The 20,295-nt window shown below is 39.3% G+C and overlaps 1 protein-coding gene across 1 annotated transcript in view; it reads right to left on the reverse strand.

The window, feature by feature from the left end:
* LOC128687119 (PCNA-interacting partner) overlaps nucleotides 1–20,295 on the reverse strand; it is an 89,435-nt gene that overhangs the window by 51,214 nt on the left and 17,926 nt on the right. The window contains exons 4-7 of the mRNA XM_070098334.1: nucleotides 15,170–15,312; nucleotides 13,897–14,050; nucleotides 8,855–9,355; nucleotides 4,870–5,024 (exon numbers count right to left, since the gene is read on the reverse strand). Of these exons, the coding sequence (XP_069954435.1) occupies nucleotides 4,870–5,024; nucleotides 8,855–9,355; nucleotides 13,897–14,050; nucleotides 15,170–15,312 (953 nt within the window). The remainder of the gene's footprint in view (nucleotides 1–4,869; nucleotides 5,025–8,854; nucleotides 9,356–13,896; nucleotides 14,051–15,169; nucleotides 15,313–20,295) is intronic.

Consider the following 20,295-nt stretch of genomic DNA (forward strand, 5'->3'; position numbering starts at 1 on the left):
ATTTCTCCTGCTTTGAAAAGGGCCATCAGCACTGAGCAATATTCCAAGTGAGGAAGCACTAGCAATTTGAGGAGTGTCACCACTGGCATTATTTCCCTTGTTTTGAAAGTTCTCAACATCCACCCCATCATCCTCCTGGCTGTCGTGATCTTTGTATTAGATGAACATTAAGACACTTGTGCAACATCTGGTTATCTTTATTGCAGACATTTCGCCATCCAGTGGCTTTATCAATACAGATTCTTGGACATAATTAGAAAACAGAAGAACTATATACAAAAGGTGAGGTAATCAGTCCCTCAGCCTTGGAGGTGGTGTTTACAGCACCGTGGTTGTAGTGATTCTGAAGCACAACCATGGTGCTGTAAACACCACCTCCAAGGCTGAGGGACTGATTACCTCATCTTTTGTATATAGTTTTTCTGTTTTCTAATTATGTCCTGGAATTTGTATTGATAAAGCCACTGGATGGCAAAACGTCTACAATAAAGATAACCAGATGTTGCACAAGTGTCTTAACTTTCATCTTGTCGGTATTGTATACCTGTCTTGCACATCTTTGTATTAGGTTCTTTGAAAGAAAAGTCAGCTGACATAATTATTCCAAAGTCATTTACGTGCTCCTTTTGTTCCATTTGGTAATCTTCTTGAATTTTGTATACAGTGTCCCATGACTTTGAATGCTATACATGTCAGTAACACTGCTATGTAGTTTAATGTTACCTATCTATATCATATTTTTTTTTAAATTGGGACTGTGTTTGCTGTCTTCCACACCTCAGGTAGTCGCCCTGTTTCGACAGATGTGTTAAAGATTGTTGTTACTGGCACACACAGCATCTGTGCTCCCTCTCTCAGGACCTATGAAGAGATGTTGTCCGGCCCCACAGCCTTTGAGGTACCTAGTTCAGTCAGCAGCCTCTTCGCCTCTTCCTTGGTTGTTTGTACTGTGTTCATCCCAGTTTGCTGGAATGCGTTCTGTCTCCACTGAACATATTTTCTTCAATCATGTGTTAAGCTTTTCTCATACTTTTTGGTCATTTCTTGTGATCTCCAGTGCTTCCTTCCTCAGCCTGATTACCTGGTCTGTGACTGTTGTTTTCCTCCTAATGTGGCTGTACAAAAGCTGTGAGTCAGAGTTGGCTTTCGATGCTATGTCATTCTCATATTGCCACTGGGCCTCCCTCATTATCCATGCATATTTGTTTCAATTAACCTTCAACATTATTGCTACTCCTTCTTTAGCTCTAACTCTATTTGAAACCCCTGATCTAATCCCATTTATTTCTCCCCACTGAAACTCTCTCACCCCCTTCAGCTTTGTTTCACTTAAAGCCAGGACATCAAACTTCTCATTCATAACGTCCACAATTCTCTCTTTCTTATCATTCGCACAACATCCACGCACATTCAAACATCCCACTTTGACGGTTTTCTTCTTTTTCTTTTTAGTAGGCTATACATGAAAAGGGGTTACTAGCCCACTGTTCCAGGCATTTTAGTCGACTTTTACAACACGCATGGCTTACGGAGGTAAGATTCTTATTCCACTTCCTCATGGATAGTAAATATATAATTATTCTTCTTTCTTCTTTCAACACACCGGCCGTATCCCACCGAGGCAGGGTGGCCCAAAAGGAAAAACGAAAGTTTCTCCTTTTACATTTAGTAATATATACAGGAGAAGGGGTTACTAGCCCCTTGCTCCCGGCATTTTAGTCGCCTCTAACAACACGCATGGCTTATGGAGGAAGAATTCTGTTCCACTTACCATGGAGGTAAGAGGAAATAAACAAGAACAAGAACTAGAAAGAAAACAGAAGAAAACCCAGAGGGGTGTGTGTATATATATGCTTGTAAATGTATGTGTAGTGTGACCTAAGTGTAAGTAGAAGTAAGAAGACATACCTGAAATCTTGCATGTTTATGAGACAGACAAAAGACACCATCAATCCTACCATCATGTAAAACAATTACAAGTTTTCGTTGTACACTCACTTGGCAGGATGGTAGTACCTCCCTGGGCGGTTGCTGTTTACCAACCTACTACCTAGGAAATATATAATTTACGTATATTATTATAAGAGAAGTAAATGCGAGGGTCTTGGCAAGAGGCGTGGAGTTAAAAGATAAAGAATCACACATAAAGTGGGAGTTGTCACAGTTGCTCTTTGCTGATGACACTGTGCTCTTGGGAGATTCTGAAGAGAAGTTGCAGAGATTGGTGGATGAATTTGGTAGGGTGTGCAAAAGAAGAAAATTAAAAGTGAATACAGGAAAGAGTAAGGTTATGAGGATAACAAAAATATTAGGTGATGAAAGATTGGATATCAGATTGGAGGGAGAGAGTATGGAGGAGGTGAATGTATTCAGATATCTGGGACTGGATGTGTCAGCAGATGGGTCTATGAAGGATGAGGTGAATCATAGAATTGATGAGGGGAAAAGGGTGAGTGGTGCACTTAGGAGTCTGTGGAGACAAAGAACTTTGTCCTTGGAGGCAAAGAGGGGAATGTATGAGAGTATAGTTTTACCAACACTCTTATATGGGTGTGAAGCATGGGTGATGAATGTTGCAGCGAGGAGAAGGCTGGAGGCAGTGGAGATGTCATGTCCGAGGGCAATGTGTGGTGTGAATATAATGCAGAGAATTCGTAGTTTGGAAGTTAGGAGGAGGTGCGGGATTACCAAAACTGTTGTCCAGAAGGCTGAGGAAGGGTTGTTGAGGTGGTTCGGACATGTAGAGAGAATGGAGCGAAACAGAATGACTTCAAGAATGTATCAGTCTGTAGTGGAAGGAAGGCGGGGTAGGGGTCGGCCTAGGAAAGGTTGGAGGGAGGGGGTAAAGGAGGTTTTGTGTGTGAGGGGCTTGGACTTCCAGCAGGCGTGCATGAGCGTGTTTGATAGGAGTGAATGGAGACGAATGGTTTTTAATACTTGACGTGCTGTTGGAGTGTGAGCAAAGTAACATTTATGAAGGGGTTCAGGGAAACCGGCAGGCCGGACTTGAGTCCTGGAGATGGGAAGTACAGTGCCTGCACTCTGAAGGAGGGGTGTTAATGTTGCAGTTTAAAAACTGTAGTGTAAAGCACCCTTCTGGCAAGACAGTGATGGAGTGAATGATGGTGAAAGTTTTTCTTTTTCGGGCCATCCTGCCTTGGTGGGAATCGGCCAGTGTGATAATAAAAATAAAAAAATTCTGCAGCATGCAGTGCATAATGAGAAAAAAAACTGCCCCCACATTTATGGCTTAAAACAGCAATTCTGTGGAGTATTTTCATGAGGTTTTCAAGGCTGTATTCTCAATTTCTTGGTCTCAACTGATAGAATGGAAGATATATTATGGAAAATGAGATGAAAATAGAGTGATATTGAGCTTAAAGTAGTGGAAATGTTCAATTTTTGCCGATATTCAAGAATAAACAAATCACATCACACTTCCAATACACATCAACTGGTGAATTTAATATGCATTCATGAATATCCTGATGTTATTTATACAATTATTACAATATTGCATAACAGTACTCACGAAATCGCTAACGCGACGGTCTGGAGTTTTGAGATTCTCTGACCGCGGGTTCAATCCCGGCCGGGGTATGGTTTGCATAACAGTAAATCTTCTGTTTTTTTGGTGTGAATAAAGATTCTTACGTGTAAAGCCTGGAAACATAACTAATAAGCAGAGCAAATGTTATTTAGTGCCAGTAGTTGAAATAGCTGACTGGGTGGTTTCTTGTGCTCAACTGATAAAATAGAAGTAATGCTAACAAAATAGCTAAGAATTTGGTCAACTGCAACAATATAATTGACTTAAAATAGGACTCAAAGTGGGCAAAATCACTGGTGTAAATATCACTGATATAGCAGAATTGGTCAAAGTGTAATTTCGTCAATTTTCCATCATATTTCGTACTTTTTGTTTTATTACCTTCAGAAAAAAGATTCTCTACCATTTCATAAGAAATAATCCTTTTTTTTTTTTTTTCAAATTCTTGGACTCTGTGGACAAGTTTCAGAATGGGGGTCTGGACCCTCAAAGAGTTAAGTGTGGACAATCCCCACCTTGCACTCTCCCCTCCTCTCGTATTTATGATCAGTATCTGAAACTGGTTCGTAGAAATGTATAACATGGAATCTATGGGAATTGACCTGTACACGGTGACACTATTGCTAACAGTAATTTGATAGATAAAATATAAATTTGCTCATTTGAGATCAATCAACCAAGCCCACCACCTCTCAGTTTATAACCATATTTCATTAAATGTAGCTCTGAACTGGTTTTTACTGAAACCATTGCAGTAGGCTTACTGGGCAGTACTGGGTAAGTCTACCTCTTCTCAACCATTCCCATTCATAAACAACTCTATTGCTAAACAATATTTTCCCAAATTAGAAAGAATATTACAGTAAACATATTGGTCTATACTATGCAGGTCATACTCTCAGCCAACTATACACAAGTCTATTGCTAAGCCATTGCTTTCCAAAATAAGAACAAAGCCTTTGTTCCTGTATTACAAAAGGTGCACTGCCATAGGCTTACTGGCCTATGCTATGCAGGCATTACTCTTAGACATTTATATACATTCTTTTTGCTAAACCATTTTCCTAGAAGAGAGCAGATGAGCATTACAGTAGGCTCATTGGGCAATGTTATATAGGTTCTACTCTCATTCAACCATTACCACATTTCTTTTGATCAAATTCACCTGTTAAGAAGTGTGTTATTGGAAAGTCTCAGGACATATTTATATGTTTTACATGTTAATCTGTGTTCTCTTTATGTGACTTTGTTGTGGTAAGGGCCTGATGTGCATCGATCACATAAAGTGATGGTCACATGTATATGTAATGGATTCTTACCTTAAATCTGGTTCTTCTTCAACAATGTTCTGAAGTTTCATTATGGAATCAACAACTTCTCCAAGAGGTTTAATATGAAGTAAAACAGGGTTATTTGGGTCTGCTTGATAACCCTTTCCTCCAAGCCTCTGACGCATGATGAATGACAATATTGTCTGCCAGATAAAAAAATATATAAAATTAAGATAAATAGAACAGTATTATGAACAGATTTATATAATGTTTACAGTTTAATTACCCATTTGCAATTGAAAGAGCAGAACTAAGCTCGTAGTGTCTTGTCATTATGCTGAACATAAAAGTTTTAAAGTTTCCATTAATTACAGCATTGATATAATTCACGAGTTCTACCCCTCAATTTGTGTATTTTTTAACACTTCAGTTGTCTCCCACTGAGGTAGAATCACTTGATAAGCAATAAAACACATTCACTGCTTCTCATTCACTCACTGTCTTGTGAGAAGTGCACCGACATCAGAGCGGTGCCTCATGGCCTGGTTGCTAAAGCTCTCGTTTTACATGGCAAGGTTCTAGGTTTGATTCCCAGCAAGGGTTGAAACATTGGGCATGTTTCCTTACACCGGTTGTCTGTTCCCCATCAGTAAAATGGGTACCTGGGTGTTAGTTGACTGGTGTGGGTCGCACCCTGGGACAAAACTGATCTAATCTGCCTGATATGCTCTGCATAACTAAGCAGCTTTCTATGTAGTATGTCACTGATGTCTGCTAGACCAGTAGATGAATGGTTGTACATATCTTGTACATGTACTAGTAGAAATAAAGACATTATTGCAGTAGGGCCTCACTTATATGGCAGGTTAGGTTCCAGGCTACTGCCGGAAAGTGGACATTGCCAGAGAGCAGAACGCCATTTTTTCCACTTATAAATGCAAATAAATTCCAGATATGGTGTAGATATAGGAATGTGTATGTTAGGGAATGTTGTAGGTGTAGGAGTGTGACCGTGGGGTAGAAGTGAGTTTCAGGATCACATTCTTCTTGGGTGCCATTGTTACTATGCAGAGAAAAGGTGGGACGATAGAAATATCTAAAGTCAATTCACTAACACAGGCTAAATATGGTATTAGACACAGGAATGAGGCACTGGGAAAGGGATCCCCTGTAAGACAATAGACTCGTCAAGGCTCACTATGAGACTGAAGGGAAAGAACATAGAATGTGCCACATTTTCCCCTATATGCACTCCATTGTGTAAACCAATTTTTATGGCATGTTTACCAAAAATATGCCACAATTTTGCAACCGTGTTAGAGCAAAAACATGTACATACACATCTCTTGATTAAACATTTTATAATACAGTATAGTCTCCTCTTGGTAAGTTTATTTTTTGTTATGGTTTTCTTACACTATGCCTCACTCCTTGCCCTCCTCTGACTACACAAGTTACCAAGCTAATCAATACTGCTACTCTCATTACTTTGTTTTTTATTAACACATCAAGAGGAAACTGGACAAGTATCTTCACCAGGTGCCAGATCTACCTGGCTATGATGGATATGTGGGGTAGCAGGCCTCCAGCAGCAACAGCCTGGTTGACCAGGCAAGCACCAGACGAGCCTGACCCATGGCCAGGCTCAGAGAGTAGATGAACCCTCGAAACTCTTCAAAGGTAAAGTATATATCAGCAGTTTCCCACTCCATAAACTTGAGCATTGTGGCATAAGAGGTCACACACTTACATATTTCAAATCCTACCTAACAAACATGCAGCAATACATCTCTATTAACCCTTTGACTGTCGCAACCCCAAATTCTGAAGTGTCTCCTGGTGTCGAAAAATATTCGCAAAAAAAAAAAAAAAAAAAATTCTTATCAAAATGTTAAGATTAATTTTTGGATTGTTTTAAGGCCCCCAAAAATTTTTGTGATCAGTACTTACCAAGATATAGAGGAGTAAAATTGGCAGAAAATGAGCCACGAATGCTACTCACCCGGTAAACTTTGGTTTACTGCCATTCGAAGGTTTCTTTTTTCATTATTTTATTTTTTCACATAACTTATGTGGCCTGTGAGACCAAAGTAAGGTGCAATGTACATATATACACTAGTTGTATGTAACACAATAATCAGACAAACATTAGTATCATTATATTGTTTACAAAACTTGTTTACACAAACTTTTAATCAAAAATAAGCTCCCTCTTGCCTACATACTCTAACCTGAGCCTCACTGTCCTCGTAAAAACTTTTCACTACTTCCAATAATCTACTTCCTATTCCATACATTTGCAATACCTGCCACATTGCCCCCTTATCAACCCTATCATATGCCTTTTCCAAATCCATAAATGCCACAAATACCTCTTTACCCTTAACTAAATACTGTTCACCTATATGTTTCATTGTAAACACTTGGTCTACACACCCCCTACCTTTCCAAAAGCCTCCTTGTTCATCTGCTATCCTGCTTTCTGTCTTACTCTTAATTCTTTCAATAATAACTCTACCATGCACTTTACAGACTTATTCCTCTATAATTTTTACACTCTCTTTTGTCCTCTTTGCCTTTATACAAAGGAACCATGCATTCTTTCTGCCAATCCCTAGGTACCTTACCCTCTTCCATATATTTATTAAATAAAAACACTAACCACTCCAAAACCAGATCCCCACCTGTCTTTAACATTTCTATCTTTATCCCACCAATCCCAGCTGCTTTACCCCCTTTCATTTTACTCACTGCCCCATGCACCTCCCCTACACTCACAACTGGTTCTTCCTCACTCCTATAAGATGTTATTCCTCCTTGCCCTATACAAGAAATCGCAGCTCCCCTATCGACATCATCATTAACAATTCCTCAAAATATTCCCTCCATCTTCCCGATACCTCTAACTCTCCATTTAACAACTCTCCTCTCCTGCTTTTAACTAACAAATCCATTCTTTCCCTAGGCTTTCTCAACTTTTAAATCTCATTCCAAAACATTTTCTTATTTTCAACAAAATTTGTTGATAACATCTCAACCACCCTCTCATTTGCTCTCTTTTTACATTGCTTCACCATTTTCTTAACCTCTCTTTTTCTCTCCATATGCTCCTCCCTCCTTGCATCACTTCTACTTTGTAAAAACCTCTCATATGCTAACTTTTTCTCTCTTACTACTCTCTTTACATCATCATTCCACCAATCACTCTTCTTCCCTCTCATACCCACTTTCCTATAACCGTAAACTTCTGCTGAACACTCGAACACTATATTCTTCAACCTACCCCATACATCTACCCTATTGCCTATACTCTCACTAGCCCATCTGTCTTCCATCAGTTGCCAGGTTCAATAAATTGTTGAAAACAAAACAGATCCAAGGCTTATAAATTCAATGTAAGTCTGTCAACACTGTAATGTTGTGTTTATGGGGTGAAATTTAAGATCCTGTATTATGATACTTCAGTGAGAGGGAGTGACAAGTGATTGGCCTGTGACAAACGTGTCACTGGTGTTGACTGGCCAAGATGCACATGATTTAAAACATAATGTGTTAAAAAGCTTCTAATAATCAAATGGGATATTGATAAAATTCAAATGAAAAATTAAGTTACCTATTACCCTCAAGTGGCAAACCTAGGCAAGTGTGAATACCTCAAGTTTATTTGTAAGTAGTTACTATGTGCAGGATAATACAACTGGTCTCTGTCCTGATAAACCTTAAGTTGCTTTAATAATCAGGAATGAATACTTGAAGGAAATTACATTATAATGACCATCCTGGACATACAGTGGTACCTCAAGTTTTGAACAGCTCCCAACTCCAAGTATATTTTTGTAAGTGCTTTTGTAAGTGTATTTTGGGAGGCTTGAAATGGACTAATCTAATTTACATTATTCCTTACGGGAACAAATTTGTTCAGTATCAGCACTCAGACAGCCTTCTCAAACAAATTAAGTTCGTAACTCGGGGTACCACTGTACTTCCATGGAGTAAATAGCAATGCTCATGACTAAACTCTGTAAAGACTTACCTGATACATTGGCATACTCTTCTTCTGAGCTTCTAGTCTTATATCAGTAAAGCCCTGCTGAGAAACTCCCCTTCCTGGCATACAGCACATCAGAGTGAGAGCCAACTCGTCTCGTGTGTTGATCAAAAGTCGCAGATGTGCTAATATCAGTTGCTCAATGTAAAACTCCGAGTCACTGCCAACGTGTACCTTGCACGGACTTTTGCAGAGGCTATCAACGTAATCATTCAAGGCACTATTTATAATCCTCACTTCAACCTTTGAAATGTCATCAAATGAATGGTTCTCTATATTATTTACTTTGAACTCATTACTCTCCAGCACTGATGAGACTGCATCATTTTCAAATATGCCAGATATGTCAAGATTAGTTGAAATGACAGAATTAAGTGCTATAGGAAACTCAGAAGATAGCTTAAATATTTGTGACCCATTCAGTAGTAGTTTCAGTAGCTCTCTTTCCATAGCTGGCATCTGACTGACACCCTCAACGACGTATGCCTGGAAAAAGACAAGAGCAGTAAATCATCTGTTATCTGGTGTTTGACTTCTTTTAGAACATTGTGAAGAGAAGCTGCCAAGGTTGGTGCAAGAATTTGGAAGGCTATGTAAAATAAGAAAACTAAAAGTGAACATAAAAAGAAGCAAGACAATTAGGGTAACAATGTCTAGGTAATTAAAGACTGAGTACAACAGAGCTCCAATCGTATGGCTCTTAACCCTTTGAGGGTTTTCGTCGTACTAGTACGTCTTACGCGTAGGGGTTTTTGACGTACTAGTACTCATAAATTCTAGCGGCCTCAAATCTAGTGGGAGAAAGCTGGTAGGCCTTCATATGAAAGAATGGGTCTATGTGGTCAGTGTGCACAGTCTAAAAAAAATCCTGCAGCACACAGTGCATAATGAGAAAAAAAAAACTTTGACCATTTTTTTTTAATAAATCAGCGACTTTGCAGTGTATTTTCGTAAGGTATTTATTGTTGTATTCTAGTTTTCTTGGTCTCATTTTATAGAATGGAAGACATATTACAGAAAGAGAGATGATTTTGACTGGTTTTACAAAGAAAGGTGCCTTGAAATTGAGCTCAAAGTAGCAGAAATGTTCGATTTTTACCAAACTTCAAAAGTAAACAAATCGTGCCAAGCGTGCAATACACATCAACTGGTGAGTCTAATATTCTTTCACAAATGCACCAATAATATTTATACCATTTTTTACACTAATGCAGTAGTCTGCATAACAGTAAATCTTATATTTTTTGTGAAAATAAAAATTCAAAGTGGAAAGCAAAAGAATATAAGAGGGGCCTTGAGACGTGAATAATGACTAGAGGAAATGTCATTTTAGTGCCAGGAATGTCTTTCTTGTTTATTCTGGACCCTATTCGGAAATTGGCATCTTTTGAAATTTGTGTGAAATTGGCAAAATTGCTAAATTCTGACCACTGTACTGGATAGTTGAATTTCATAAATGAGTGGTTTCTTGCACCCATTCGATAGAAAAAATGGAGTTCTAGCGAAATATTCATGTTTTTTGTCGACTAGTACAGTGAAATTGGCCGAAAATGGGGCTCAAAGTGGGCAAAATCGCCGATGCGTAAACATCGCCGAGACCGCTAACTTTGCGAGAGCATAATTCCGTAAGTTTTCTATCAAATTTCAAACTTTTGGTGTCTTTATGATCGGGAAAAGATTCTCTAACTTTTCATAAGAAAAAATAATTTTTTTTTTTTTTAAATTTGGCCGACCCTGAGAACGAGTTTCGGAGAGGGCCTGTCGACCCTCAAAGGGTTAATTAAGGTTCACAACCCCTAACAGTAAGCAAAAATTGCCAGCAGGTGAAAAGGAGCTTTTTTTTTTCCTTACTGAATTCATCTAGAATGCCTGAGAGCATGTTTAAAGTATCATACATTAAGTGCTCAGTACAACTAGATATAAAAAAAAATATTAAAAAGTAAAATAAATACACAACAGTAAAAGTCAAACCTGGTGAGCTTCAACCAGGTCCAAATAGGGAAAAAAGAGACAGAAAAGAGGAGACTCTCCTTCCAAACAATAACATTACCTCCTCCTCCCTTCTCAGCACTATCCTAGTAGGCACTCGACTATTTTCAGCAAGGCAAGGTTAAGTCTGCATTTATTTCATCTAATTTTTTTCTATTTATGTATGTATTTTAGTATTAAACAGTATTTAAATTACATATTTTAGTATTAAGCAGTGTTCAAATTATTTTATACAACCCCATCATTGTACAGTGGACCCTCGCCTGACGTAAGCATCGCATAACGTTAAATCCGCCTAGTGATACATTTTAACGCAAAAATTTTGCCTCAGCTAGCGCTAAAAAACTCGCCCAACGCAATTCGTTCCGTTCGAGACGCATCCACGTGTGGCCTGAGCGTGCCTCACTTGTCCCGTGGGTGCCAGTGTTTACAAGCCAGCCACCGCGGTCGCATCCAAACATTTCATATTATCACAGCGTTTTTAGTGATTGCACCTGCAAAATAAGTAACCATGGGCCCCAAGAAAACTTCTAGTGTCAACCCTACAGTAAATAGGGTGAGAATTACTATGGATATGAAGAAAGAGATCATTGCTAAGTATGAAAGTGGAGTGCGTGTCTCCGAGCTGGCCAGGTTGTACACAAAACCCCAATCAACCATCGCTACTATTGTGGCCAAGAAAACGGCAATCAAGGAAGCTGTTCTTGCCAAAGGTGCAACTTTGTTTTTGAATAAGAGATCGCAAGTGATAGAAGATGTTGAGAGACTGTTATTGGTGTGGATAAACGAAAAACAGATAGCAGGAGACAGCATCTCTCAAGCGATCATATGTGAAAAGGCTAGGAAGTTGCATGATGATTTAATTAGAAAAATGCCTGCAACTAGTGGTGATGTGAGTGAATTTAAGGCCAGCAAAGGTTGGTTTGAGAGATTTAAGAATCGTAGTGGCATACATAGTGTGATAAGGCATGGTGAGGCTGCCAGTTCGGACCAAAAAGCAGCTGAAAAACATGTGAAGGAACTCAAGGAGTACATAGACAGTGAAGAATTGAAACCTGAACAAGTGTTTAAGTGTGACAAAACAGGCCTGTTTTGGAAGAAAATGCCAAGCAGGACCTACATTACTCAGGAGGAAAAGGCACTCCCATGACATAAGCCTATGAAAGACAGGCTTACTCTTTTGATGTGTGTCAATGCTAGTGGTGATTGCAAAGTGAAGCCTTTATTGGTGTATCACTCTGAAACTCCCAGAGTGTTCAGGAAAAACAATGTCCTCAAGGCTAATTTGTGTGTGATGTGGAGGGCAAACAGTAAGGCATGGGTCACTAGAGACCTTTTCTATGACTGGTTACACCATGCATTTGCCCCCACTGTGAAAAATTACCTCATGGAAAATAAATTGGACTTTAAGTGCCTCCTGGTATTAGACAATGCTCCTGGTCATCCTTCAGACGTGGCAGAGCAGCTTTCTGGGGACATGAGCTTCATTAAGGTCAAGTTTTTGCCTCCTAATACCACTCCTCTCCTGCAGCCCATGGACCAGCAGGTCATTGCAAACTTCAAAAAACTCTACACAAAAGCTATGTTTGAAAGGTGCTTTGTAGTGACCTCAGAAACTCAATTGACTCTAAGAGAGTTTTGGAGAGATCACTTTAGCATCCTCAATTGTGTAAACATTATAGGTAAGGCTTGGGAGGAAGTGACAAAGAGGACCTTGAACTCTGCTTGGAAGAAACTGCGGCCAGAATGTGTAGACAAAAAGGATTTTGAAGGATTTGAGGCTAACCCTGAGAAGTCTATGCCAGTTGTGGAATCAACTGTGGCATTGGGGAAGTCCTTGGGGTTGGAGGTTAGTGGGGAGGATGTGGAAGAGTTGGTGGAGGAGGTCAATGAAGAACTAACCACTGATGAGCTGCAAGATCATCTTCAACAGCAAGAGGCCAGACCTGAGGAAACTGCTCCGGAGGAGGGGATAGAGAAATTGAGGAAGTTGCTTACTTCAAAGATTAAGGAAATGTGTGCAATGTGGCTTAAAGTGCAAACCTTTTTTGATGAAAATCACCCTCACACAGCTATTGCAAGCCGTGCTGGTGACTATTGCACTGACAATGTTGTGAAACACTTTAGGAATGTCATAAAGGAACAGGAGGTACAGGCCTCTATGGACAGATATGTTGTGCGACAGAGGTCCAGTGACTCTCAAGCTGGTCCTAGTGGCATTAAAAGAAGAAGGGGAGTAACCCCGGAAAAAGACTTGACACCTCAAGTCCTAATGGAAGGGGATTCCCCTTCTAAACATTAACACCATCCACACTCTCCCCTCCTCCCATCCCATCAATCATCACCAGATCTTCAATAAAGGCAAGTGTCATGTAATTGTACATGTCTTCTTCAGTTTGTGTGTATTAAAATTAATATTTCATGTGGTAAAATTTTTTTTTTCATACTTTGGGGTGTCAGGAACGGATTAATTTGATTTCCATTATTTCTTATGGGGAAAATTAATTCGGCTAACGATAATTTCGCTTAATGTTGAGCTCTCAGGAACGGATTAATATCGTTAGGCGAGGGTCCACTGTATATTATGCCAATAACAAGAGATTTGGCCTCTGGACCCTGAAAGGGTTAAGGTAAGTAATGAATGTACACTATATGCATTTTATCGCTATAGGCCTCCTTAAATGTCGAAGTATATTACATGTTGGTGGGGTGGCTGCCATACCTACCACACCTAATTTCTTACAATAAACACTATTCACTTCTCACCCTACATTAAGACTACAAATATTTTGAGGTAAGTATTGAGTGTACTGTACTGTGTGTATATTTTACTTATTTTTTTAATGCCTTGTTCTATTGCTAACTTAATAAATGTTAGTGTAAACTTATTATCTGACATTTATAAGTGGAAACAAATGGTGTTGTGCTTTCCGGTGATGTCTGCTTTCCGGCAGTAGCCTGGAACCTAACCTGCCATATAAGTGAGGCCCTACTGTATATGTATATAAATTAAACCTCAGGTTTTAACCTCACATTACCTTAGAGAAAATATCCTTAAGAAGCTCTTGCTTGTGCTTTAAGTTTTTCTGTAAGTAGCTGTAGATAATAAAATGATCCAAACAGTTAGAGTTCACCATAAATTCATGGTAATCTTTGATGATTTCTTCCATTTCTCTGGCAACTGGGTCATAGCTGTAATATATAACACAAGTCTAGTATCTGTACTTAAAAACTGCTGAAAAAAACAATAAAAAAGATGAAACGTCATCCGTTTGAAATGGAAACTTCGATGTTATTAATACAATAACTCTGGGAAGGCTTTATGTCAAAGGATTTTGAGAAATGATGAAGAGAATTTAATTACTCAGAATCAGAAATATGCAAACATGAAACACTAATTAGAGACAAGAAAAAGCTATACCCAGTAACAGTGAGTGATTTTCAAGGAATAATTATGGAAGATGGGGAAGTGGAACAGAATTCTTCCTCCGTAAGCCATGCGTGTTGTAAGAGGCAACTAAAATGCCGGGAGCAAGGGGCTAGTAACCCCTTCTCCTGTATGTATTACTAAATGTAAAAGGAGAAACTTTCGTTTTTCCTTTTGGGCCACCCCGCCTCGGTGGGATACGGCCGGTGTGTTGAAAGAATTATGGAAGATATACAACAATGGAGGTCAAATTAAATAAGAGTACACTGCTGATGAGCCTCGTCTACAATACTACTATGCAGCCACATATATATGACCACCAACACTAACACACAGCCACATATACACAACCACCAACAGTACTACACAGCCACATATACACGACCACCAACACTACTACGCAGCCACATATACATGACCACCAACACTACTATGCAGCCACATATACATGACCACCAATACTACTACACAGCCACATATACATGACCACCAACACTACTACACAGCCACATATACATGACCACCAACACTAGTACACAGCCATATACACATGACCACCAACACTACTACACAGTCACAGATACATGACCTACAACACCACTATAGTCACATATACATGACCTACAACACCACTAGTCACATACGTACATGACCACCAACACTACTACACAGCCACATACACAATACATGACCTACAACATTACTGTACTATAAACAGCGCCACATATACATGACCTACAACATTACTGTACTATAAACAGAACCACATATACATGACCTACAAAATTACTGTACTATAAACAGAGCCACATATACATGACCTACAATACTACTGTACTATAGACAGAACCACAGAGGAAAAACAGTATTCAATACAAACCAACCTTTCACGATAAAGACTAGGAAGATGAATAACTTCTTCATTTTCTTCAGTTATTGTCTCTGGATTAGAAATTAAAGAATTTCTAAACATGTCATTCCAAACATCCAGCACATCACTTGCTGCTGCCATAAACTCTCCATGTTTCTGTAGAGAATAAATAAATTAAAGTAATTTAATACGCTCAAACCAGATAAAGGTCTCTTGTGTGACAATCAGTGTAGAGCAGGATAACCCAAAAAAGTCAGACAAAGTGACTTATTTCCATTGGGACTCTTTTAATACCTTATTATTATACTATGAAAGAAATAATATCGTATTATTATCATCCCACCAAGGTAAGGTGGTCTGAAAAAGAAAAACTTTCATCATCATTCATTCCATCACTGTCTTGCTAGAGGGGTGCTTTACACTACAGTTTATAAAACTGCAACATTAACACCTCTCCTTCAGAGTGAAGACACTGTACAGATGGGAAGTACAGCATCTGCACTCTGAAGAAGGGGTGTTAATGTTGCAGTTTTATAAACTGTGGTTAAAGCACCCCTCTGGCAAGACAGTGATGGAGTGAATAATGATGAAAGTTTTTCTTTTTTGGGCCACCCTGCCTTGGTGGGACTCGGCCGATGTGTTAATAAAAAAATAGAAAAGGATATATACTAGGAATAAGGTAGAGAGAGTTATTTACATTAATATGTGCATTAGCTAAAAATTAAAAAAAAAATCATTTTCCTCCCTTTCTGTCGCTACATTTATTAGGTACCTTTCGGCTCTCTTCTTGAACTGGCTCATACTATGACTGGCTCTGACATGTACAGGCAGTCTATTCCATTCCTTTATTGCTGTACAATAAAAGGTGTTTGAAGCCTGGCAACTGACTGTGGGTACTACAAAGTTGTCTTCTCTCCCCCTAGTACAGTGGACCCCCGCATAACGATTACCTCCGAATGCGACCAATTATGTAAGTGTATTTATGTAAGTGCGTTTGTACGTGTATGTTTGGGGGTCTGAAATGGACTAATCTACTTCACAATATTCCTTATGGGAATAAATTCGGTCAGTACTGGCACCTGAACATACTTACGGAGTGAAAAAATATCGTTAACCGGGGGTCCACTGTACTATGATTGCTTTGGTTCCCAGTCTATATCTGTCTGTTTATATATCTGTCTGTTTCTGTCTATCTCTGTCTCTCTCTCAGGTACACATAAGTACAATTATACATAGTGTAAATTACCTAGGATAACCTAAAAATTCCAGGCAAAGTGGTATACAGTGCTTGTAGATATAAGGCATAATAAGCATGACTGGCAAGTAATACGCATTTTTTACTTGATCAGGAATGAGACGTGATGACTTTGCATTGTGTGTAATACCTGTTGGTTTACGAGCCACTCTCTGAGACAGAGAGACAAGCATAGAGACTGATACACACAGGCAGACAGAATGACAGATAAGCAGAGTTAGATAGACAGATATGTTTGTGTGTAACAGTGAAAACAAATAAAGCCAGGGTTCCCTGGAGCAGTGCACACTCATCATGTGTCATTCCACTGCTGCACTGTCAGCAATTTAGTGACACTCGTCTTAACTCCATGCTTCAAGGAGTTTCATATATACTCCAGCATGTCTAAAACATTGTTGAGACCTATAAATACTTTCTATATTTTTTATTATTAATTTTATTATTAACACACTGGCCGATTCCCACCAAGGCAGGGTGGCCCAAAAAAGAAAAACTTTCACCATCATTCATTCCATCACTGTCTTGCCAGAAGGGTGCTTTACACTACAGTTTTTAAACTGCAACATTAACACCCCTCTTTCAGAGTGCAGGCACTGTACTTCCCATCTCCAGGACTCAAGTCCAGCCTGCCAGTTTCCCTGAATCCCTTCATAAATGTTACTTTGCTCACACTCCAACAGCACGTCAAGTATTAAAAACCATTTGTCTCCATTCACTCCTATCAAACATGCTCACGCATGCCCGCTGGAAGTCCAAGCTCCTCGCACACAAAACCTCCTTTACCCCGTCTCTCCAATCTTTCCTAGGCCGACCCCTACCCCGCCTTCCTTCCACTACAGACTGATACACTCTTGAAGTCATTCTGTTTCGCTCCATTCTCTCTACATGTCCGAACCACCTCAACAACCCTTCCTCAGCCCTTCGGACAACAGTTTCGGCAATCCCGCACCTCCTCCTAACTTCCAAACTACGAATTCTCTGCATTATATTCACACCACACATTGCCCTCAGACATGACATCTCCACTGCCTCCAGCCTTCTCCTCACTGCAACATTCATCACCCATGCTTCACACCCATATAAGAGCGTTAGTAAAACTATACTCTCATACATTCCCCTCTTTGCCTCCAAGGACAAAGTTCTTTGTCTCCACAGACTCCTAAGTGCACCGCTCACCCTTTTCCCCTCATCAATTCAATGATTCACCTCATCTTTCATAGACCCATCCACTGACACGTCCACTCCCAAATATCTGAATACATTCACCTCCTCCATACTCTCTCCCTCCAATCTGATATCCAATCTTTCATCACCTAATCTTTTTGTTATCCTCATAATCTTAATCTTTCCTGTATTCACTTTTAATTTTCTTCTTTTGCATACCCTACCAAATTCATTCACCAACCTCTGTAACTTCTCTTCAGAATCTCCCAAGAGCACAGTGTCATCAGCAAAGAGCAACTGTGACAACTCCCACTTTATGTGTGATTCTTTATCTTTTAACTCCATGTCTCTTACAACCCCATCTATAAATATATTAAACAACCACGGTGACATCACACATCCTTGTCTAAGGCCTACTTTTACTGGGAAATAATCTCCCTCTTTCCTACATACTCTAACTTGAGCCTCACTATCCTCGTAAAAACTCTTCGCTGCTTTCAGTAACCTACCTCCTACACCATACACCTGCAACATCTGCCACATTGTCCCCCTATCCACCCTGTCATACGCCTTTTCCAAATCCATAAATGCCACAAAAACCTCTTTAGCCTTATCTAAATACTGTTCACCTACATGTTTCACTGTAAACACCTGGTCCACACACCCCCTACCTTTCCTAAAGCCTCCTTGTTCATCTGCTATCCTATTCTCCGTCCTACTCTTAATTCTTTCAATAATAACTCTACCATACACTTTACCAGGTATACTCAACAGACTTATCCCCCTATAATTTTTGCACTCTCTTTTGTCCCCTTTACCTTTATACAAAGGAACTATGCATGCTCTCTGTTTCTAGATAATAGTAAATGACCAAGGCAGGTGAAAATGTTCACCTGTCAGTGTGCTTGTGGCTATCTGAGTACTATTTCAGTACCTAATACTATTAGTGTCAGAATAAACATTGGCTACAAAATCACAAGAACTACTATAAATTGTAATTATCAGAACATAAAAATTATATACAGTGGACCCTCCCTTTTTGTCGATCTCTGTTATCGCCAATATCCATTTTTGCCAACTTTTTTTGTCAAAATATTGGTTTCGTTTTCGTTAATTTCCTCCATTTTCATCAATGGTACGGAACCTGTCCAGTACCCAGCACGCAGACAAAGTCACCTCCCACACCCATTCTCAGGCAGTGTTGTGTTATTTCTTGGTGAGTGAACATATCCTGTGAGGTCATACAAAACATTTCATAATAATCCATTATTTTTGGCACTTGTTTATTGTGTGTGGCTGCTAAATAAGCTTCTAGTGCCAGCCTTTTGGGAAAGAATGTGAGAAACACAATAGAATTCAAGGAAAAGTTTGTAGAAAAATACGAAAGTGGTGGTGGTAGACGGTGGTAGTGATGGTGGTAAAGGGTGGGAATGATGGTGGTAGAGAGTGCCTTCTTCAGTGATTCTGTGATTCTACAATATGTACGATACTAAAGCAGCAGGAGTTGATAAAGGCTATAGCACCAGCCAGCGATAAAGTGTAGCACTAACAGTGTGGCAAGTAGGTTAAGCGATTAATCGATAGAAAAAGGACAGCACGAACCTAACACCTCCAATGTTGTTGGAGGTATACAGGGCTACTGACAACACTGCCGCCATCACCACCACTATGTATGGCTTATGCTCACGGTGGCCCATATACACCCAACAACACCAACAGAACACCAGTTGTGACATGCATAATGGCACATTTTATTCATTCTAGAGTATATGTCATGTTTCTATGTTATTAATATTGTTTATTATGTCATATTAGTTGAATTGTGATAGATAAATAAGCTGCAGAGTTGATATTAGTGTCATATTGAAGCATATTGTCCTGTCTCCAACAATAAATTCTCCTCCCTCTCCCCTCCACCCTGTCTGCCATACACCAACAAGTCTTCAATAAAGGTAAGTGTGATCTTAAATGTTCATTTATACATTTTATTAGTGCTTTATATTTATTGGCCATTTTTTTCTGCATGTAACTCTATATTGAATCTAGGGATGTGGCAAGGGAAGTGACCCTTGATAAGGACTTGGTACCTAGAGTCCTTATGGAGGGGGATTCCCCTTCCAAACAATAGCCTCTCTTCTCTCTCCCCTCCTCCCTGTCTTCCATCCATCAACAACAGCCTTCAATAAAGGTAAGTGTAATCTTGAATGTTCATTCTTTTGTACATGTAAATCTATCTTTAAGGTAAAAAATAATTTTTGTTAACCCTTTGACTGTTTTTGACGTATAAATATGTCTTACGAGCCAATGTTTCTGAGGTATATATACTCAATAATTCTAGCGGCTTCAAATCAAGCGGGAGAAAGCTGGTAGGCCCACATGTGAGAGAATGGGTCTGTGTGGTCAGTGTGCACCACATAAAAAAAATCCTGCAGCACACATTGCGTAATGAGAAAAAAAAAACTGATCGTTTTTTTGGAATAAAACGCCGACTTTGAGGTGTATTTTCATATGGTATTTATCATTGTATTCGCGTTTTCATGGTCTTAGGTGATAAAATGGAAAACATATTACAGAAATAGAGATGATTGTCATTACTTTGACGATGAAAACGGCTTTGAAACTGAGCTCAAAGTAGCGGAAATGTTCGATTTTTACCAATGTTCAGGAGTAAATAAATCACACCACACGTCCAATACACGTCAACTGAGGAGTCTAATATT

The sequence above is a fragment of the Cherax quadricarinatus genome, chromosome 62 (assembly GCF_038502225.1).
Source record: "Cherax quadricarinatus isolate ZL_2023a chromosome 62, ASM3850222v1, whole genome shotgun sequence".
In the NCBI taxonomy this organism is placed as follows: domain Eukaryota; kingdom Metazoa; phylum Arthropoda; class Malacostraca; order Decapoda; family Parastacidae; genus Cherax; species Cherax quadricarinatus.